General features: G+C 40.6%; 1 protein-coding gene across 13 annotated transcripts in view; it reads left to right on the top strand.

The window, feature by feature from the left end:
* Nucleotides 1-23,049, top strand: part of NAV2 (neuron navigator 2) — a 388,787-nt gene that overhangs the window by 166,148 nt on the left and 199,590 nt on the right. For 8 of the 13 annotated variants that reach the window (XM_027662060.1, XM_027662059.1, XM_027662058.1 and 5 more), the window contains exon 1: nt 8,548-9,613. The exons of 2 other annotated variants lie outside the window; for them this stretch is intronic. In XM_027662060.1, coding sequence (XP_027517861.1) covers nt 9,356-9,613 — 258 coding nt within the window. In that variant the 5' untranslated portion in view covers nt 8,548-9,355. Of the gene's footprint in view, nt 1-8,541; nt 9,614-23,049 lie in introns of those variants that run through there. 3 more of the 13 variants (XM_027662065.1, XM_027662062.1, XM_027662067.1) reach the window with 2 other exon arrangements.

Genomic DNA, 23,049 nt, shown 5'->3' with positions numbered 1-23,049 from the left:
GAAATGCTGACAGGTCTTCATACTGTAGATTTAAGCCATGTGACTTCAATGAAGCATCATGAGAAAAATTCAGGGTGGCAGGAAACCTGTCCCCTTAAAAAATAGCATTGATTAAATGTCAAAATATCAAAGCTGTTTAAGGCAACAAACATGTCATTAATCATTGTACTGGGAACTTCCTTTGAATTGATATGAAACAAAATATTGGGACATCGAGTTGTAGGTTTTTATGTCGGTTTTGAGTGGTGGATATTACAAAAGCTTGAAAAAAATCAGTTTTGAAACAGCAGGAGGGTTAGTTATCAGTTTGCTAATGGGAGAACTGGAGAACAAAGGCAATATAAGGAAATTTGAGAAGGGAAGCTTGATCCTGGCATGCATGAGGCTGTGTATAGGCCCTGCAGCACTTTAACTTTGATTATTCAGTGTTAGTTATTCTTTAATCTCTCTATTAACCTGTTTCCTGTACATTTTCTTGCAAAGTGATCATTTAAGCTTTCTGGTTTAAAACTGAGCATGACATTCAGCAGGTGCAAGTGAACCTCTCCCTCTAATGTACATGTGATTTTTAGATATAAAATGAATCAGTACTTTTTGCTGGTTCTTTTCCCCCAGTTAATGGAGTAGGTAATCCTTGTCAAATTCCCTTGTGATAGATCATCATGTTGGAGATGGAGATGGCAGATTGATTTTTGGGCTGTTGACTTTCAAAAATGATCACAGTTGTTGGGCTGGTGGTTGACTTATATCTGTGTAAATCTGAAGAAGTGTTGCTGAAATTTTTGACTTAAGAATTTCAGTAGGATATACCCCAACTTTAGCTTCTAAGGATGACTTTTATTTTCCCTAAACATCAAGGTTGGGACAAATCTGTCTGTAAAGGAGCTGTGGAGGTAAGCAACATTCCTGTCAGGGCATTGTGTGTTAAGCACTTCCTGTGTTTCCTTTTATATCATTGTGAACAATCTAGGTTTGTATATTATTTTTTTCTGGTAACATGTTCAGAAATAGCTGGTCTTTCTAATATTACAATTAATAATGATGACATTATATGGTGCATTGCAGGTGACTTTGGGGAGAGAACTGCTCCTGAATGGTTGCCCTGTGGAAATGCTCCCTTTTGGGAAAGAGTGGCTGCCTGCAAGCTTGGGTTGTGAAGTGTCCTAGACAAAGCCGGCGAGTATGGGATGGTATTTATTGCTCCCTGATATCAGCTGGCAGTTGATGAGCACCACAATCACTTCTTCCATGGCTCTAGAACTGCACTGTGCAGCACCAGCTGAACTGGATGCACAGGCTCAGTGCACAAGAGGATTTTTTTTAATACAAATTGATCGAAAATGGTACTGATGGGAATGGAGATAATGTGAGTATAAGATAGGATTGGAATCATTATATAAAGAAGATTTTGATAAATATTTCCAATTTGGAAGTCAGATTCTGATGTTGGCTGTAGAGAAACTACATTAATTTAGAGCAGGTAAAAATCTGCTTCTTACCACTTAGTTTGAATAGTGATACTTTGGTCTCTACAAAATAGCTGAAGTTGCTTAATGATAATCTGGCCAATTTGTGTTTGTTCAGAACTGCTGATGTGGGAGAGCTTGATGGCAGCTGAGGCTGGGTTGGAATGCTTAAGCAGATCCAGCTGTAAAAAGGCTGTGAAAAACAGTCTTTTCTGATCTGTTTCTCAGATGGTTTCTACCTTTAGACTCTGACAACTCTTCCAGATGACAGAGCAGATGTATATGGAATGTGCCAGTAAGGGATAGCAAGGTTACAGAAGGTGATGTGAGATTGTCAGCTTGCAAGTGGTGGTTATTTTTTCCGTGCCACTTCTTGAGAAGGTAGGGAGAATAGCAGCACAGGGAAGAGAGCATTTTTTTAGGTCCTCTTCTTTATATTTCGTCTTAACCAGATGGTTCTTAAAGTCAGGAGTAGTTTGTGGTGTTTGTATCATCATCATCATCTTCACCTTCCTTCTGTGATATTCTCATAGGCACAGATGTTTTCTTTATTTTTCCAAATACACAAAGCCATAGGCAATGTCAAATCAGGCATAAAATAATGTAGGAGCCAGTACTATTAACCTTGTGGAAACAAAGGACACACGAATAGATTAAGAATACCCAGATGCATATCTCTGTCAGGAAGACGTGATTTGCAAGTATCTTTTCAAAATGGTATTGAAATATTTATTCCAGGTACTGTTAATGGCATGGAAAGATGATGTCTATTCTTGCAGTTAGAGACATTAAGAGTTATGTAAGTCAAGGTGAGCTATAGGTTGGCATGACAGAGCTACTCTGTTAGGGTCATAAAGATTATTCATGTGTATTTGTTTTACACGGTGGTCACTGCTGTGAGTATTGTACAGAAAAACAGTAAGCATCTAAATCTTACAATACCACAGAAAGTATTAACTGGAATAAGCTCTTGCATTCCTCAGCCCTTCCAGTCCTGTTCCTGATGATTGTCAGTCTGAGGAATGAACTCTACGTGCATAGTCAGAGACATGGACCTTTTCAAGGCCCATCACAGAATCCCTGTCAGTATGTGTCTCCAGACACCTGAGCCCAGTTTGTATTAGATTCTGAGAAACTGATATGGCTACAGATCCAAAAGCAATGGAAACATAATGAATTCAAAGCTGTATGTGCATTTGCTATGACAATAGAAATGTATGAAGCTTTTGAGTGAAGCACTGCTGCATGCTTGCATTAAAAAACCATGAAGAGTTCTGGGACAGAAACAGGATTGAACGTGAGCATTGTTCAGAAGATGCTCATTTAAAATGGTGCTGTTTTCTATCACCGTGCAGTAGCATCTACCCGTAGCACTAGTGTGGCTAGTGACATTTTATGTGTATTTTCAGAAAAGGAGTGTAACGGGTGTTCTTGTCCAGGTGGAACTCAGCTTGTATATTTGCAAAAATTTGACACTGTTATAAAATGAGGTGGAATTAAACCCATTAAAATGAGTGTGAATTAGAGACATGTTAGGGGATTACAAAAGAGATTTTAAATCAGAATTAGTGTAATGCAGGCAAGATTTCTGTCAAAAGAACTGGGAACAGGACCAAGGTTTCCTCCTCTTCTCCCTGCTCTATATAAAGAACTCACATGTACAGATTATAATTGCTGTGATGAGAGGATGCCAAATTATATAATGCTTCTATCCACATTCTTCTTTCTAATCTCTACTGTTCCCCTCAAGGGAACACAACAAAAAATTAGGGGTTTTACACCTTTTACCCCTTTACACCTTTATGGGTTCTTTCATAGGGTAGTAATGTAAATCTGTAGATGGGATCAGGCTTTTCCATGTTCAATACTGATCAGGGACAAAAGATGGATGTGAATGTGCAAAATGCCTGTGGGACCAAAAATAGATCCATATTTATTCCTGTCATAACTTCACTTAAGTTGATGGAGTTCTGCCAAAACTGAACATACCCACAGTCTATAGGACAGCTGGCTGCCTGGCAGTAGTAAAAATTGCTGAGAAGGGTTTTGTGAGTACAGTTAAACTCTCTGATTTTGACACTACATGGTTGGTGACATTTTAGGAATATTCACATCAGCTTGAAACGATTTTCTGGGAGATTTCAGATACATTCTTAATGCCTAAAAGCTGGGGATAACATTGATCAAGGTATTTTCTAGCCTTAAGTTTAGTTCCATCAGCAGTTCTGAGTCACCAGATCAGCTAATGAGGTGTTCTAATTGATAACATAATTCTACATAATTTTTCCACTTACACTAATGTAACATTTGGCTTCACTGAAGGTGAATATTAACCACAAGTTGAAAGGAAGGTCTGATTCTCTGATCCTTTGCTACATTTCATCAAGCTTTTAATTTTACTTGGAATATCCACATGCAATCCATACAGGCATTTTCTTTCCACTTGGGTCTAGAGACCCTCTTCAGTTGTTAATTGATAGTGTATGAGCCGTGGAAGCAGCTTCAATAGTTTTACTGTTCCAGAAACATTCATCTCATTCATAAAGATCATCTGTTCAAGAGCAGTCAACCCTGGGCTTTTGTTCTGTTTACTGGCTTTGTTTTGGGCAGTGTACTGACTTGCCTGCAAGCTCTTGAACTACAGAGTATTCAAATAGTTTCCACTGATATGTTAAGTTCTTCAGTTCACATGAGTCTGCTCACTAAAATTTTGAGAGTATTAAGCTGGTTCTCAACACCAGAGTCTTGGCACTTGAGTTGACACTGTGTCCTGCTAAGTAACCACAGCCTGAATCCGGAGCAATGATACCTTCTGAGCTTCAAAATCAGTTGTATAAGCCAAATCACTAGGGTTTGTTATGCTTTCATTGTGGGTTGGTTTTTCTTTTCTAACAGGAAAGTGAAGTGCTTGTTTATAGCATTTTCACTTCCATAAATCCCCCATGTGTGGAGTGGGTGGATGCTGGCTGGTCTACAGGCAGATAAGGGGGGATGCTGTGGTTATTCAGGCAAAGATACTCATCGGACTTAAAACTGCAAGGGAATTTCCTCTAGTTAGTGGCTAATCTGACATTTGTGGCAGGAAGGAATGAAGCTCTTGCTTTTTGTTTAGATAATTTGCCTGCTTTTTAAGATTACTTGCTCCTAGCTTAGACACAAAAATTTGTGTGATTCAAAACAGGGGGAAGGAAAACTGGTTGGGCTTTTCAAAACAGATAAGAAAGGCAGGTTCCCAGATCCTATTGACTGTCCCAGAGAAGTAGTTTCTTTTTAAAATCCTAGACTTAAAGACAGATAAAATCAATTTATTTAAAAAAACCCAACAAACAAAAAACCAAAAACCCCCAAACAAACCACAAACTAGTCACTTCCAAAGATAGACTGGAATTGATGTTACCCATCTTTGCAGATAAAGGCTGTCATCATCATCATCATCATGGCTAGCCTTCCCGAACGAAGATTTGGGAAAGGCTCTATCCACATTTTTTGCAAGCACGCTGGTGGCTAATAAGGCCAATATGAGATAGACACACCCAGTTGCAAAAGGCACAGCAGAAAGACTCCTTAGGTGGTATATTCTGCAAGACACGATTCTTTCAGCATTGTCTTTTCTGCTCGAGAGTGATCCTGCGTGCTTTCTCAAAAGCATCAGCAGCGTTATAGGTGGTGTGTCTCCAGGCCTCCCGAGTGGAGGCCAGAGTAGACCAGTTATATTGATCAATATGGCGAAGGCTGAGGTGTTGTTTCAGGGAGTCCTTGTATCTTTTCTTTGGAGCTCCTCTCATGCGGCAGCCAGTGGCAAGATAAAGGCTGTAATGTCATGGAATTTATGACCTCATAGTATGACACCACTGCCACTGGATACAGTAGCTTGCATTTCAGTGCCATTTTGCTGTGCTGTTTAGATATATAAAGCAAAATTTGTGTAATGTTAAAAAAGATATTAGATGACAAAGGATTATTAAATATAAACTTTTCTCTTAAATAGCTGGTTTTTACTGAATCCGTCAGAGAAGCAGTAATTTTAGGTCACTCTTCAAATGTGCTATCAAGAATTTACACTAAGCTTTGGTAAAGAATGTGTCCATTTTATTGATTTGGCAAAATAACTGTCAGGAGCATAGAGTGAGTTCAGAAGACACCATCTTCAGTCGAGAAGACAGGACTGAGAAATCAGTAAGACTCCCTTAAGTGTCTGAAGGAACTGTGGAATATTCAATTCACCATCATCAAAGGATCAAATTCCATAATTGTTAAAGGAGCTATGAAAGGAATCCTTTCCTTTTGGTCAAATGAACTTTGTGGCTGTTTTGGTATCCTGTAACCCAGCCAGTTTTCCAAGATGAAAACAGAACAAAAAAAATTGGCAAATTGTGTCCATCAGGGATTGGTGGCCTGAACCTCATAAAACATGCAAGTGAAGAACAGAGTATAAAGCTGTCAATTAGATCTTCTAATTGCTTTTAAACTTTACTATATTATACTACAGACCTAAAATTAGCCTTGTTTTCAGACTTGGATCTTTTTCAAGTTCTTCATATTTCAGCCCAACCTTCTCTTAGCTAGCAGGGCTGAGTTCTCAGCACTGAAGGATGGAACATTGATACATTTCTGCTCCCATGGCTACCAGTCCTTTCAGATGGTAAATTTTACATTCTTTATCGAGTTGTAGGATTCTGAAATTTTCTACACAGTTGTGTTTAAGCTGCCATTGTTGATGGCTATGACAGAACACTAGATTTGTCTCAGTGGGATCTCAGTGATGTGGATGAACAAGGATGTGCAGTTTCCAATCTGAGATTAGTGGATAAAGAGACCGGGGCGAAAACAGTTGCTTATAAAAACAGCTACAAAAAAAATTGTAATTTTCTAGTTACTACAAAACAGCCTAGAGAACTGGTACCTGTGAGAGCAGATGTGCTGAAAAATGCCAGCAACAACCAAAACTCAACATGTGAGCTTTATGTGTATGGTGGGAACTTAAATTACACTTTATATTGTGAAGTTGTGGAAGAATTGTACTTTATAAGGAGTAGAGCACAATTTCTGACTTTAATTTTCAGTTTTGCCACTTATTAACTATGTAACCTTGGGTAATTATTTAAGATGACATCTGCAGAAGGATCCAGCATGCAGGTCTCATCTCATTCCATTTCCTAAAATGCTCTCCTAGTCCTGCTGCCTAATCCTGGAGGCGCCTACTATACAATCTAGAAATGCTTCATTTTTCTATCTGAAAAAGTCTCAGATAGAAAAACCTGGGGTTTGCACATATAAAACTTCCTAAAAAAGTCAAATAGGTGTCCCAGCTCCCCTCGAAATGAGTCGCTGAGCGTGACTGGACCTTCCTTCCCTGAGCACTGCTTGCAGCCTGGTTGGGGCAGGGCAGTGGGGGCCTCCTCTGTCCTGCTCAGTAGCTCTGTGGGTTGGATGCTCACCCACTGTGTATTTCAGATATTTCAAGGGTAGGTTCATGGCTTCTCTGGATGCTCAGTCCCTGGAAGTGCTTAAGGCCAGGTTGTACGGGGCTTGGAGCAACCTGGTCTAGTGGAAGGTGTCCCTGCCCATGGCAGGAGGGTTGGAACTAGATGACCTTTCAGGTCCCTTCCAACCCAAACCACTTTATGATTCTCTCTCCTTACTGGGATTGTTCTTGTCCTTGCCACCCAGGCAGTGGTTTAGGGTTCAGTATTCAGGCAGTGGATGAGGTGATAATAAGGAGATGAAGGAAGTGCCCCTGTTTGAGGCTGTGATGAGGAAGTGATTTAAATGCACCTTTCTCTTCTGTGTCTCACATTGGTTTTGAGAATATTATTCTGAGACACCCTCCCCTCCCTGAATATAATGACAGAATCGCTAAGGTTGGAAAATACCTCCAAGATCATCGAGTCCAACTGTTACCTCAGTGCTGCCGTGTTACCACTGCACCAAGGCCCCAAGTGCCACATCCATGTGTTTTTTTAACACTTCCTTGGGTACACAGTTCCAATGTCTGACAATCCTTTCAGTGAAGAAATTTTCCTAATATCCAATCTAAACCTCCCCTGGCACAACTTGAGGCCATTTCCTCTCATCCTATCGCTTGTCAGTTGGGAGAAGAGACCAACCCCCACCTGGCTACGGTCTCCTTTCAGGGATTTGTAGAGAGTGAGAAGGTCCCCCCCCCCCAAGCCTTCTTTTCTCCAGGCTGAGCCCCCCCAACTCCCTCAGCTGCTCCTCATCACATTTTTGTTCCAGCCCCCTTCCCCAGCTCCATTCCCTTCTCTGGACACACTCCCGCTCCTCAACGTCTTTCTTGTAGTAAGTCAAAACCTTTGCCTTCCCTTACAGGCTACCTGAAAAGTGGGCATTGTGGCACTGTATATCCTGGTGCTGAGCCCCCCGCCCCCATACAGTCTGAAGGCATCTCTTGATGCCTTGATTTCCATGCTGATAATCCTCTGCTGTCAAGGATGGTTCAGGTGTGGGCAGGAAGAGGGATATGTGCAGCTCTGAAATGTGTCAGGGTGGGCAGGAATGGGGGATCCTGGCATCCGCAGAGAGCAGCGTGAGGAGGAACCTGTGACACTGAAAGCCTCCCCAAAGCCAAGTGTTGCTATAATAGGGTCGGATTACTCATTGCGCTTATTCAAATTCCTGTTGATGCTGGCAGCGGGAGTTTTCCCGAACAGCCACGAACAATGAGTCACCTCCAGGTGCTTTGATTTGAATTTTTTTTTTTTTTTAAATTTCGAAAAGAAACGGGTCCGAAGCTCGCCGCGGGAGTATCCCTCCAGCCCACCGGAGCATCCCTCCAGACCCCACCGCCCCGCGGGTCTCCCTGCCCGCCGCGGGAGCCGAAGCCGCTCCTCCCCTTGCGGAGAGAGGGAGAGATTTATTTTTATTTATTTTTTTAATTATTTTTTTGTTCCTACTCGGAGCGGGCAGAACCAATCCGGGGCCCGCCCTGCCCGCTCCGTGCCGGCAGGGCCGGGCAGCCGCCGCCTCCCGCCTGGCTGGTCCCGGCCCCCCCGGGATGCGCCGAGCAGCGCCGGGCGGGAGCCCGCTCCACTGCGGGAGGGAACATGAGCTGCCGGCTGCTTTCCCTTCCCTCTGCCAGCTGAATCGTTTTTATTTTTAATTTTCCTCCCCCCTTTCCAGCTTTTTATGCTCAGCACTGGGGGAGCTGGGACATTCTGTGGCCACTGACATATTTTGATTTAAAATCGCTGTCAGTGGACGTTTCTCCTTCTGTTACAGCATCGTTGTCCTGTTCACAGCTATTTAGGCTTAAGAGGCTTGATTCTCTAAGGCTGGTATCCAAGGGCATCAGTCATTAACACACTGAGCTGCATCTGCTTCTTGGCTAAGACTGAAGAAAGACATCTTAAGCTGGAAATCCTGCTCACTCACTCTCTAGTGCGTATGGAAGGGGAAACATATGCAGCAGCAGGTTCCTTTTTTTTTCTGTTCTAAAGGATGCCTCACTTTGGAGATGCAGTGACAAGATAATGGAGTGAAAGTCTCTCATTTCCAGGCAAGAAAATTACAAGAGTCGGACAGAGAAAGGACAGAGCAAGTTAAATAGCAGAAATAGGAAGGAGGACAGTGGTGAAGAACTGCAAATAAAAACAGAGGAAACAGGTGGAAGGCTGGCATAAAGCTGGGAGATATATTAGGCTGAAAGTAGTGTCGTTTGTTTTGTTTTGTTTTGTTTTGTTTTGTTTTGTTTTTTCCAGTTGATTTTATTGTTGGTTTCAAATTCTAAACTGGTTTTGGAGATCTCTGCAGTAACCAGCCTGCCTTAGTGTAGAGCAGCCTCCCCAACGTGTCTTTTTCTCTCTCCCTGCCTGCTGTCTCTGCCGTTGCTGCTGCTGACAGAAAACGTGTTAGGAAAGCAGGAAGAGAAAATGCCAGCCATCCTGGTAGCCTCCAAAATGAAATCGGGACTACCTAAACCCGTACACAGCGCTGCTCCAATCCTGCATGTCCCAACGGCCAGGACCATCCCACAGCCCTGCTACCTGAAGTTTGGGAACAAGGTGGAGGTGACAAAGCCATTGTATTCCAGCCAGATTCCTCTCAAATCTTCTAATGGACAAGAAAACGCAGGAGATGGACTCCCAGCAAGGAAGATTAGCTCGGTAGAAAATGGATTTGACACACAGGTTAGAAGGCACCAAATGCTGGGGAGGTGTATGTGAGAATTTATTTCTGTGTTGAAAGTGTGCGGCAGGTTTTCTGGGGTAAATAGCAGTGTGAGAAGGGATGTGTGTGTGTGCTAACATCTGTCTGAAGTGGTGGGATGTTTTATATTCCACATAGTGGCATGTGTAATTTTGTCAGCATGATGGACCTGAGGTGGGGTTGTCAGGGATGGGGCTGCATGTGCTTTTTGCCTGTGTTGCCTTCTCTGTCACCTTTGCTTGAACCTGGGGGGATTTGCAGAAGGGAGACTGTAGAGATGTTGTTTATGGGGTGTGTTCTTTGTGTTCTTTATGTAGGTGCTAAGTGTGATGGCTGGGTTGTGTGCCTGGGCTGGGGAAAGATTGCTGGTTGTTATTAATGTGTTTTGTGTTTGGTCATGTATTGTACCAGAGCACTAGCTGTGTGAACATTTTGTATTTGTAGTTGTGTGGGGAGTGAATGGGAGGCAGTGCTTCATGCTAAATTACTATATACCTGTCATTCAGTACAGCTAAATGAAACAGATTATGCAGGAAATGAACACTCAAGTGGAATTGCCTGTTATAATGCTATATGTGCATGACATCACAGATGCAACACATTATCAATACACTTTTTTTTGATTTTCCTTTAATCTGTATCAGTTGTGTATCGTTATATATGCTGCTTGTTGTATAGGGAGGAGAAATGTACGTTCTTCAGCTCGTTTAGTTTTTGTCTCATAGTAACATTTCCAGGATGGCTTTCCAGATTGCCTTGTCCTGCCTGCGCCCTGGTGTGCTCTGCAGCAGCGTGAGAAATATAGTGTGTGGAGTGTACTACAGTGGGAGCAAAGCAGATGGTGTGCTGCAGCAAGCAGAATTGATCACCATTATACAGAGATCATTGTGTAGCAGCATGATGTATTTTGGCAACAGCTATATACATTACAAGCTGCTGCTACCACTATCTGAGTCCGGTGGAAGGTGATACCATTATATTGGGGTAGGGAAATGATAACAGATAACTTACCTGTTATTTTCCTTCCTCAAGGAATAATGGATCATCCCTACCATCTAGATTTTGAAAGCTATGTCCTCGTAACCCTATTCTCTTCAGACAAATGTGACTACTGATTGGGCACGTTTGACTGCATGCCCTGATTTTAGGATGTGTTGCAGTTTCGTTGCTGGTAGACCAGGTGACGCATTGGGCTGCTCAGGCCAGACAAATATGACTGTAGCAGTTCCTGAGGGACTGAGAGCAGGAGAAGGAGACAGCCAAGCATTGGTGGCAGGGTGGTGGCAGCAGACAGACCAACCTGCACATCACATCTTGCCCTTACGGGAGAATCAAGTACTCCCTTTCATTTGTGCCAGAGTCTGTCCTTGTGATTATGAAACGTCAGCAAAATTGCATTATCTGCTGCTTTCTTAGAAGTGCCGTGGTTTCTGCATAGAATTTTGTATTCCTGCAAAAGTGATTGTTATTCAGAAATAGTTTCTCATCTTGTGACAGATTATGCTCAGAGAGATCCTGCCAGTGGGAGCTGGTTGCAGGAGTAGGGGCAATGCTATGGTGGTTTTAACCTTTCTACAGATGTGGAACAAACCCCATTCTTTTTATCCTGATGATGAAAGGGTCTTTATGCTAACTCGTTGTATTTAAACAGGGAGCAATTTTGGCCAAAGAAATGTCAGGTAATTTTCCATTTTTTAATAACTTTGGCAGCAGGAGAATTCTTAAGCTTTGCTTTCTCAGTAACCTTCTCTGGATAGCAGTCTGAGCAGATGACCAGCACCTTTTAAGGTGTGAACCAGCGAGACTCGTTTTACTATCCATTATCTTGAATAAACACAATCATTTTTTGTTGTTCTTATTGATCCAACTTTGATCCTTCTGCCCACATAAGCATGCAGGGTTCTGCCATTCAAGGTGGTCATTTGGAACAGGAGATTTTTCCAGGTATGTTTTGTCAAGGGCACTGTTCTTTCATTTTTCTACTGTTCCTCCTTCCCCAGGGAGGAGGAGCAAGATGGATGGAGAGCTGCCACGTGGTATGTCAGCAGCAGAAGCATTTTTATCTTGGAAGGCCTTCCAGTTGCATTCAGGTATAGAAGTGTTTTCTGATAATAAGCCTGGTAAGGGTTAGTCTTAAACACTGTACCAGGTGTTGAGAATCACAGACATGTCCTCTAAGGGTGATCACCTGCTTCTCTGCATAGTTCATCTGAAGCACCAATGTGGCCCTCACCATTTTACTGTGCAGGCACCTGGCATCACCTGTGAGGGAGGGAAGTTGTATTCTTACAGTGGAATTTTGGGTTTAGATCCACAGTGCTGACTGTTTTGGCACCTGTCTTTTGTAGATCTTGGTCCCTACGTGGAATTTTCAGCCCACAGGGAAGGACATGATATCCTCCTGTGTGGGTGGAGGAAGAATTAGAGAGAGATTGTGTCACTTGGATCAATTCTCTCTTGATCTGGAAGTATTGTGAGGAGTTGCTTTTAATCCCATTGAATTTCCCCCTTCCATCGTGACATATATATATATATATATATATACACACTTCCACTTTGATTTTGTGTTTGCCCTTTTCCCTGTGCTAGTTGACTGATTATTCTGGAGAAGAGGCTGTGTCTGCTGCATTGACCAGAATGTAAGGACACTAGACCATGTTCTAATGCTGTTTTTGCATGTTTCAAGCCACTTATATACTTCATGAGCTTTTTGGGTGCCAGGTAGTACCTTTCTTGAGCCTGATTCTTCAGAGAACATGAGCACTGCAGGTGGTGTTCACTAAAGCACCAAATTTTAAAAAACTGCTGAAAATCAGGATGTCCCACTTACAAATGTGGTATCAGTGAAAACTTCTAAATGCTTTGCTAATTTTTTTGTTGCTCTTGATATGGTTTTATATGTGTAAACTGGATTTTATACTAACTAGAAGTTTTGTGCCTTAAGGCCATATATGGGCAATGTGTTATTTAAAATGCTGTGCAATTTATAAAAAGCATTCTTTGGAGTATTTCAGAGGCACTTTCCAAAGAAAGGTCTGAGGGTTTTAGCATCAAGCCCATTGTAAATGCTAGTCGGAAATCTTAGGTCGATGAATCATGGCAGTATCATTCCTATTTTACTGTTACTGATATACACACTCCATTAATTTTTCCATATTAAAATCCCTGTGTTGTGCACAACATTATCCGACTGTTGCACTGGTGCTTATTTTGTCTAATTTGAAAACACCGCCAATAAATTGAAGCCATATTTAGAGAGCGTTGTTTTGGAAATATTTAACTTTGTTACCAGAGAAACTTCCGTCAAGTGGATGGCCAAGATAGTGATCTCTCATCTACAAACTGGTATTAGTTAGTGATTCTGAAAAAGTCGGATGTATTTGGCTACTAAATTTACATTAGTTATTTAAGACAGAAGTCATTGCCAGTTAGGAGTCAGTGGCTGTGGTGTAATTATTCTTGCAGATGCAAGAAGGAAGATGCCGTTCCAGGAATGCAGTTGCCATGTTATTGGGAATGCCAATGAAGGAGATCATGGATTTAATTACTGTGTTTATTGCTGCTATGTTATATTCTGGAGCTTCTTGATTTTCTTTCTCTGGAAGACCAAAAAAGTAATCACCTGAAGCAACCCTAAAGGCACTGGGCCCTTGTTAAGTGGTTGATCCCGCCCTTCCACTTTAATACCCTGTTTAACCTGGTATTAAAGTATGTGTATTCAGTAATTACCTGTAACTGTGCTTAGTGTTTGGCAGGGAGGGGTTGGGGTAGGACTTGTTATTTCTTTGCACACTTCTTTGCAATATTCATTTGCTGAAAACTAGTGAGTTCCCCTCTCCTGGTGGACGTGCTCACTGGGTGTTACATTTTCACTCACTTTTCTCTTTCTCTACACTAAACAAACCTAGTTCTTTTACAGGATTTCTAGAACTCTTACAACTCTTCGTGTTATCTACTGAACTCTTTGATTACTTATCATTGTCTGAAATAAAGCTCCCTTGCTCAGCTAGATTTTTCTTCATGTTGCTTTCCCAATTTGTGAAGATCTTGTTGAGTTGGGCAGCGTAGATCTGGAGCAGTCTAAGTTTGGGGTGTTCTAGATCTCCCTATTTTCCAATCTTACACTAGCTTTTTCTTCTAGTGATTTAGTTCTTCTTTCTTAATTTGTGAAGATCAGGATTCAAGCAAATCTTTATCTGGAGCCAGTTTAAAGTCAGATGAACATTGATTGGTTTCAATGCCATCATGTGAGCTGCCTCAGTGGTGTGAAATTTGGTCTCGCTGGTGCTGCTGCTGCTGCTGAGATAATGATAAAAGAAATTATGAGAAATGTGGTCAGTCACACCGATAACTTTAACAGAAAAGATGGCTTTTTGCAATGCTGAAAGAAATCAAATGAGATTACATCCTTTGTGAACAAAGGATTAATTTCACTGAAATGTTGGGAGAGGCTAAGAAAAACTATGGATTCAGGCTATCAAAATATATATAAGCACAAAAGAAATTTGAATTTAGTATTAATGATCTTGTTTATATGATTATAGTTAAGTACCCAAGTACATTCCTACAAAAAAGCCCTTGCTGTATCTTCCTTTCTGATGGATTTTTTTTTTTGACACACCATATGCAATCTGAGGCTATTAAGTAGCCAAATTCTTCTTCTATTTATGAATACAGTGGGTTTGATGTATTTATAGATACATACTGGTAAATATTAAATTATTGGGGGATTGCTCCAGATGAAATGTTACCAGATAGAAAACAATTCCGAAGTTGTTTTATTGTGATTATTAGCATGGACTTTTCAGTGATCTGTCTTTTCATATGAAGAGCTACCCTTTCTAATGCCCTGCATTTGAACAAAAGGTATAAGATTGTGCCAGAAATTCAGAAGGTTCTTTAATCATTGGGTTTTCATTTAGAATATGCAAAGGGTCACTTGGACTCAAAGTTCCATTCAGTTTTTAATTGTACTGGAAAATATTTTTTTCCCTCTGATTTCAGTCTAATTGTGACAGTTCTAGAATAAAAGAGCATTTGCTCACTGTGTGCTGTTCCTTCCCAAGTTCAGTACCTTTAATGTAGAATTGCCCAAGATGGGATCTCCAAGGATATTTCTACTTGAACTAATAATGCTGCTGTTGAATTCAGTCAAGCTTTTATGGTCTATGGTAGTGTTTTTGAAACACTCATTTAATATGTCCTTTTTTCCTGCTTCTGGTTTATTTATTTATGTTATTTCTCTGATCTCTTCTAGTAGGGTATATATAAATATTTTTATATATACACATATTATTTATTTACATACACACACATATATCAAAGGGGCTTCCAAATTTTAATATACTTAACCTAAGAGCACTCCTTAGAGGTTGGGATATTGTTCTTATTTTATAAATGGATGGCTGAGGCACAAAGAAACTTACCCAAGGTCAGAAGGTCTGCAATACTATAGAAAATTACAAGCTAGTCCCCTGATATTAGATTATCTTTCTCCTTTGCTGCTATTAGTTAACAGTTCAAAATGCTTATGCATATGGTGTCCATGTGTTCTCCTTCTGTCCTTGAAACTGTTAGTTTACTCTATAAAGCTGAATTTCTTCAGGGAACACTCTCCCTTTTTTTGTCCCTGTTGTAGCAAGTAAGTTTTATCACCTTCTGCTGTGACACTTATGTACAGTGACATCCAAGAGAGAGGTATAGGGATATTAGTAGAGGAGAACAACGGGTATTGATTTTAAAAGCTCCTGGCACTGAACTTGAGCTTTAGTTCTCAAAAAGATAAAAAAAAATAAATCAAATTTTGAAGAGGTCTGGTAAACAAATCATGAACCTTTCCCAAGTTTCAATTATTTGAGAAGTATCCAAAAGAAATAAAATTATGAGACCTACACCACTGGTGCTCTTTTTGCCTATCATAGGATATCGGAAAAGAAAGCCTTTATTTATTGAGATAGAAAGGGTGGATTCAGTTCTTGATTTTGGAAAGTCAGGGTTGGTGTTGGCTGGTTTTAATTTCCTGTGAAGAGTCTTTTGAGAAACATCATCTACTCTGTAATTTTATTTTCCAGATTGTCTCACCACTAGATTTAAATGTCTGAATAATTTGTGGATTATTTGTAGTTAATTTGTAATTAACGGTAGATTAATTTCTAGACTATTTTAATGCTTCTAGCCTACAAGTCCCCTTTTCCTACCAAAGCAGGAGAAATTAAGGGGCTACTTAAATCAATAATTATTTTGTTTGAACTTTCCAAATTTGCAACAGAATAAATATTTTAAATGCTGTTTAAGAAGATACAGTTATGAATGAAGCGATAGCTGGGCCTTTAATGAAAGCATGCTTTTTGCTTATTTAAGCTTTGGGGTTAAACCTTCTACTTTTATTCTGGTATCAATCAAGAGACGCTCTTAAAATTTTAACCCATTGCTCTATTTTTTCCTTGCAACAAACCATAGAATTTCATTCTCCTGAGAAATTCACCTGGCTAAAAATACCCTGCTTTAATATTATTTTTAGATACATCTGTATTTAAGTATATAAATGGTTAGTTATTATGTGTATTATTAGACATGAACTGTTGGTACATTTTGTAACAGGAAGCTGCTGGTTTTCCATTCACCAAGAACTGGAATTCAGTCAAACACTTGGCACTTAGTTGTATGCCTCTAATTTTATCTGTAAATTGTTTTTTTCTGAAATAGTTTGTGGAAACAGTCTCAGTTTCTTCAGTTTTGCAAAGCATAGGCATGGAAATAACTGCTAAAACTTTAAAAAATAAACCATGTATTAAAATAAATGAGAAAACAGGTCACTTCTTATTTTGAAACAGGCTGAGATCTGAAGTTTTATTCTGATTCAATCTTTTTTTTATTTTCCTCTTGAAAGTATTTTTAGGTGTGTTATACTTGGATTATTTTTCATTTTAATTTTGGGTTATTTTTGAACTGGAAGCAATGTGTGGGAAAACAATGCACGAAGGGAAAAAATATCCAACTTCTGTATTTGAAAATAGACTTTTACCAGGACTCTTTCCCCCATGCGTGTTCAGTTTTGGACTGTCATATCATCATATCTTCACAGTGTCTTGTTTACTTGCTTTTTAGCCTGTGTCCATCCCTTGTCTTGAAGGTTTCCTTAGTCCTTTTCCTCATGTGTTTTTTTTTCTCTACAGCAATGGCTACAAGTTGCCTTATCCTCTCTTTCACAGTTGGAAAGAGTCCCTGGTTGTCCGTATTTCACCTGTTCTGTCACTAACATCGATCCATTTCTTCTCTCCTATCCTTTTTGTAATGACCAGCATGGTATAATCCCAAAGTGTCTTGTGAGTTCATGTTTATGGTGTAGGTACAGACAGTAGTAAGGCTGATTTGGAGGAGCTAACAGCTGTAAAGAGGGTTTGTGAGCCACTTGCCAACAGTAATTGTTGAGGTTTTATTTTACACAAGCAAGGAGGAAAACTTATGGCCTATAAAGACCAAGTAAGGATTGGCAGGTGTTGGTTTGGTAGCAGTCGTGCTTTGCTTGGCAACAAAACGTGGTCAGGTCTGTGAAACATCAATTCTTGGGCAGTAAGTTGGTAGATTCATCAGTGTTTTCTTTGAAAGTGGTAATTTCTACCTATTCAAGAATTCTAAATACTTCTGGTCCTTCCTTCAAGCTCTAGGAGCTCACAGGAGTGGAGGACAAAGTGCTTGAGGTGCTGTTCCCTCCATGCCTTGAGAGAGGGAAGGTTGGGTACTAAGGCATGGTGGTCCCAGAGGCCCATAATGAGGTGAGTCTTCCCTGATAGGATTGCTCATCTTCTACTGGAAATGCTGACCAGAAACTATTACATTGTATTTTTTTGCCATCTATTAATTCTATATACTTGTCCATTGGCAGAACAAAATTAATATCTTAGTAGGATTTCATGTTGCTGATGTAGCTTCATCCATGTTATGGTGAACATGAATACTGAGATTTTGTTATACTTGTATATGTTGTAACTAATATTTAGAAGCATATTCCTTTTATTTTAGCCATCTCCACTTGAACCATGTCCACTGTTAGAGAAGACGGGTAACTGTAGTACCGAAAAGCTAAATGCTGCTTTTGTACAAGTACTTTCAGAAGACTAACAGCTGTCTTTCCACGTCACATCTATTTTGGCTATTTCTCAGGTTATGACATTAATTACCAGGAAATAATTTCTAATTAACTTGTACAAGGGCTCTAACAAATCTGCTTCGTCTGGCAGATAGGCAGCTATGAGGCCCAGTGTTGTATGATCAAGCGGATACAAAGATTGGTGTCGTGTCTTTTGGAGTCAGAAGTCATTCTTAAATCAATATAACATGATACAAAGTTACATTTTCTTCAAGAATTTAAACTTTGAACAGTATCTGTCTGTCGCTGTTGGAGGTTTGAGACTTGGAACAGATGTAGAGGACACACTTGCCTCCACAAAGATCAGTGTGCAACTTTGTAGCTGATGGATACACTGATTAATGGATCAGTCTGGCAAGACGAATTTGATTCTGTTTTAAATTATTCTTCATTTACAAGAGTCCTACGGATATTTAAGTCTTCAGAACTAATTTTAAAAGTGTCACGTGTGTTTTGAGATCAAATGTGCATTGACCATTTGAAGCAACAGCTTAGAAATGGGTTTCTCTCTGCTTGGTCAATAACCACAGGTCAATCTGCTTCTCAGGACAGCCATACATATTCCAGACTTGTCTGGGGCTTAACTTGGACAGATTATTTTGGGAAGGAGTATTTTTGGCATTGCTGTGTCTTACTCCTCCGGGATGGACCCTGGAGCCCACAGGAGTCTGATCCTCCATGGTAATTTGCCAGATGGGCACTGCCAAAGAAAGCTGGCAGAAAAGTGCCTGTCCTCTAGTGTGGAGCATCCTGTTTATCCCTACACAGCTTCTCCAGAGGAATTGTATGAATTTGCCTATTTCACTGAACCAAACCACTTTCTGCTTTTCAAGAGGGAAGAGCAGTGGTTGCCTAGGATCCCGTTTCCAAGCAGTCAGAGACCAACTTCCCACACTGCAGCAGTGAAGATTTCCCTTTCTTGCCTGTAAGATGCCTTTTGGCCTTTTCCCTGGTAGGGTTTGGGCCACATGGAGTGATTCTGTGATGCATATGCAGTGTTGTGCAGTGGGATGTAATGCCCCTGGGTCATGTCCACTGGAGGTTTGGTTGATCAGGTTGGATAGCAAGGCAGCTGTATCTTATTTTTAACACAAGAATTAATTCCACCTTCCTCTTGTTGAGCAGATTACCTCAAAAAGGAACCTGAAATAGTAATAATAAAAAAAAGTCTGTGAAGCTCCTACACTTGTTAATAGCAACTTAATTTCTTGGCCACAGCAATGCGAAATAGATAAGATTTAGCCCTCTTTACTGCCTCCTGAACAAATCCTCTCAGATTCAGTGGAAGACAGGTTTGTGTTGAACAAACACAGATTTTCACCTGTTCCCTTCACAGTCTGAGAAATGTCCATTGGTGTTGGATGTGATGGTGGGGACTGATGCTACCCTTGGCTTCCTGTTGGCCGCTGTGTCAGTGTTTCTGAGCCAATGACCCTTCAGATCCACTCAGTGTTTATTGTATAGCATTAAGAGATTTTAAATTTCAGTGTTCCACTGGCAAATCATTTAATTTTAGATAATTTTGCAGTGGTTCTTAGTAGCTTATATAAATGGATTTTCAACAAATAAAAGCCTCAGGCTTTCCATGCACATGGGCACATTTCAGTCATGCAAACAATACCTGTGGTGGAAGGAGGCTCTTGTAAACCATCTTGTGAATAGCTGCAGCATCACTCAGAGCAGTTACTCCCCCTCCCTCCTCCTTTCCTCTCTGACAGCAGCTGAAATGGCAGTACTTTGTGTCATTTACAGCATTTTTTGGCCAGTACTTTGTGTCATTTACAGCAATGCTGTTAAATGCTGGGCTGCAATGGATGGGAGCTCAGCTAATTTGCATGATTTAAAATGCCAGCTCGGTTTAATGTAGAGCAGCTGGTATATACTTAACTCCTTCAGGAGAAAACTTAATACCAGCAGATCGCATTATCTGGGGCTACACGACACTTATTTATTTATTTATTCTTTCTTTCTCCTCAGTGCTTCCTAGAGCATTTGTAAAGATCGTTTGTCTGTCGCTGGTGAAGAGCTGTGCTCTCTGTTGATATTTCTGCGTCTTACAGAGCTCACAAAGCAAGTACTTGTTGCAACTCCTGAACATCCATTTACACACTGACCTTAGCAGATAGGACTCTAAATTAAGATGTGTCATGATGAAGGCTGGCGAGATTAGTTGGAAGAGAGACAGGTGTAGAGGCCTGGATTATGTGGATTACTGCATACTCAATTTCTTAGGGTTAAATTTCAAGGTTGAAAATGGCTAATTCCACAGTTATGGAATTAGGATATGCTGTGCTGTCCCTTCGGGTGCTGTGCCGGCAGCCAGAGTCACCTTGTGAGGGGAGAAGGACTTGGAGGATCAAAGAATTCCTTTGCTCCCCTGTAATAATTAGCATAACCTCAGTGAGAGGATGGAGGGAGCATAATCTTTTAATACCAACCTTTCTCAAAATTGACCTTGTCACGGGCAGATTCAGCTTCCACAGAGAAACAGATGCATGGTAGAGTCACTCTTACTGTGTCAGAAATGCTGGCACAGTATTTTAACTCTGCCAAAATTCTCTTGCCTTTTCCTGGGCAATCAGCCTCTTATGCCAAATTGCTCTGGATGTGCCTTTGGTTGAGCTGGGGGATATTGTGTGATGAAGGTGGACTTTACAGAGCCAGGGCTTCCTTAAGGCACTTACAATGAGGCTTTCTCTTCCTCTGAACATTTTTTATTCTATCAAGTTTGAGCTGAACTTTCTCATGAAACAACAAGTGGTCACTTTTGAAGACCTTTATTAGTTCCAAGCACGACCCATTAAGCTGGAGATAAAACATATGTTAGGTTCTTTTGACATGAGTAAGTCCTTCAGTATTCATCTGAGGTTTGAGCATTTCTATTACCCTTTATAAACCTTTGTGTTAGACCATATCATGTGGCTCCTTGGTTGATATCAGTGCTGTGTTTGGTCTATGGGATGGGAAAGTCACGTTGTTACAAGAGAAAGGACAAGTCTTCCCTAATGAAAACTGATTATTGTCTTTTTTTTGTTGTGAAATGAAAACCAGTAAGAAGATGACCTCCTGTAATCTTCTTTCATGAATGTAGACAAGATAAATTGCCCTTGGTGATGGAATACTTCATTCTTTCATCTCATGTTGTCCATGTGTAAGATCATTAACGTGCCTGCATGCTGTGGAAGATTACAGCCCTGCATTATATAGGCAGATTATTTATGTAGTAGTGTATGTATACCATAACTGGGTTGAACATCTGAATGTTTTTGATGTATAATATTCAAATAATTTCAGCCATTTGAGGAAAAGCCTTGCTAAGGGTTATGCTTGAAGGCAGAAAATATAGTTAAGCAACACACATCCATCCTTTTAATAGACAGAAACCATGTTGTGAGGCAGTTTAGAAGGTTCCATTCTAGCAGAGGTAGAGCAGTGTCGTTGTCAGGCACCAGGTCAGAACTTCCAACAAATGATGCTATTTATGTTTATCAAGTCTAACTCCAGGTCTGGAACAGGAGCAAATTAGCCAACTTTTCATTTATGCTGTGTGAGAGCTGCCTGTGAATTAGTAAATCCTCATCAATCATGGCACTTGGGTGTCTTAAGTATTGCTTGTTTTCTTTTTTATAACTATGGGATAAGTTTATTTCTTTTAATGCTTTTCCATTGGTTAATACAAACTTTTCAGGGATCCAGGCTTGACCTCTAATGCTTATTATTTCATTCCTTGCTATTTTCCACCACGGATATTTTTATCTTGCTGTTTTTAGGACTTTTCCAACTGGTCAGAAGGTTAGAAAAGCCAGTTGCACCAGTCTGGACATGCTGTGAAAAAACTTGAAGGATTGATAAGAGTAGTTTTTATGGCACCTTCATTTTGAGCTCTGCCTTTCTGCCAGGAGGGGTTTCAGTCCTGAAGGGCAGGGAGGATGCAGTGGTGAGTCTGTGAGCCACAGGCCATCGGTATCATTGTCACCTCCTTGTTGCCTGCTGCAGTTTATCACCAGCAACTCCCTTATCTCACAGGTGTTCTGCAGAGATAAATCCATTATAATTCCAAGCAGCTCAGGTAAAGTGATACCTGGAGCCATGAAATCACCTTAAGTAGCTAACTGGAGAACTAAACCTTCATGAGTCAGTGATCTGCTTTTTTCTTATTGATTTTTTTTTCTTGAGGCAATACTTAACTCAAAGTAAGAGATACTTGAAATCAAGTCCTTTCCACTAATGATTTATGGATTTAAAAAAAACTTGTGAAGATAGAAGTCACATTGTTAGGAGAAAGTTCTCAGCTATAAACAGATATCATTACTTTTGGCTGTGCCTTCTGAAAACAGCAGTTTGTCCTTTTATTGCTGAAAATAATTTAAGGAGAAGATAAGAATTAAAGAGTTGTGTACCCTATTTAGAATTATCATGAGGAGTTTGTGGACTGTGGGTTTCCATCTGCACTCCACTTTTCCATGCCATCTGCCCACAAGCAGAAAATATTCACCCAAGAAAATAGTAGGATGTCCTGTAATTCTGCAGCCACAGAACCACCAGTTACACACGAAACCTTGAGATTTGTGAGGAAACCTGAGCCTGTGATAGTACAGCTCTGAAAAAGATAAGGGGAGTGTAAAAAAAGGCCATGTAGATTTTGGAGGATGGAAAAAGGGGATTTTAAGCCCCATGAATTGCATGATTGACCACTTAGCAGAAGCAAGAAGTCTGCAGAGTGTTAATTTGTGCTATGTAACACAGCTGAGAACGATCTGTGAAGGCTGAGATTATGCTAATTTATGCAGTTCACATTGCTACTGCAGTTTAAAAATAGCTTCTTTTTTAGAGATCTAGATCTACTGCGGATTGGCTTTGCATTTAACTCTGCAAATGTTACCAGTTTGAATGGAGAGAAGGCCTTGACCTGAGAAGTCTTTTTATCACAGAATAGTTAAGGTTGGAAGGAACCTCTGGAAATCATCCAGTCCAACCCTGCTGCCAAAGCAAGGTCACCTGGAGCAGGTGACACACAAACAAGTCCAGGTGGGTTTGCAATGTCTCCAGAGAGGGAGACTATACCACCTCCTTGGGCAGCTGTTCCAGTTCTCCTTGTCATGCTCTCTGTTCCTCTTTTTGTAGGGATCTGTCTGGTTCTACCACGTTGCATCACTTCCATTCAAGAGGCTGAAAGGAAAATATAAGTTCCCCGGCTTAGGAATGGCACAGAAGTGTTAGTGGATGCTGTGAACAGCTGCAGTGTTAGGCCTGAGGCTGAATGCCCAA

The sequence above is a fragment of the Corapipo altera genome, unplaced genomic scaffold, assembly GCF_003945725.1.
Source record: "Corapipo altera isolate COAL_440 unplaced genomic scaffold, ASM394572v1 RXGC01000072.1, whole genome shotgun sequence".
NCBI classification, from domain to species: Eukaryota; Metazoa; Chordata; class Aves; order Passeriformes; family Pipridae; genus Corapipo; species Corapipo altera.
The sequence above is the reverse complement of the archived record's forward strand: the minus strand, read 5'-3'. Positions and strand labels throughout refer to the sequence as shown.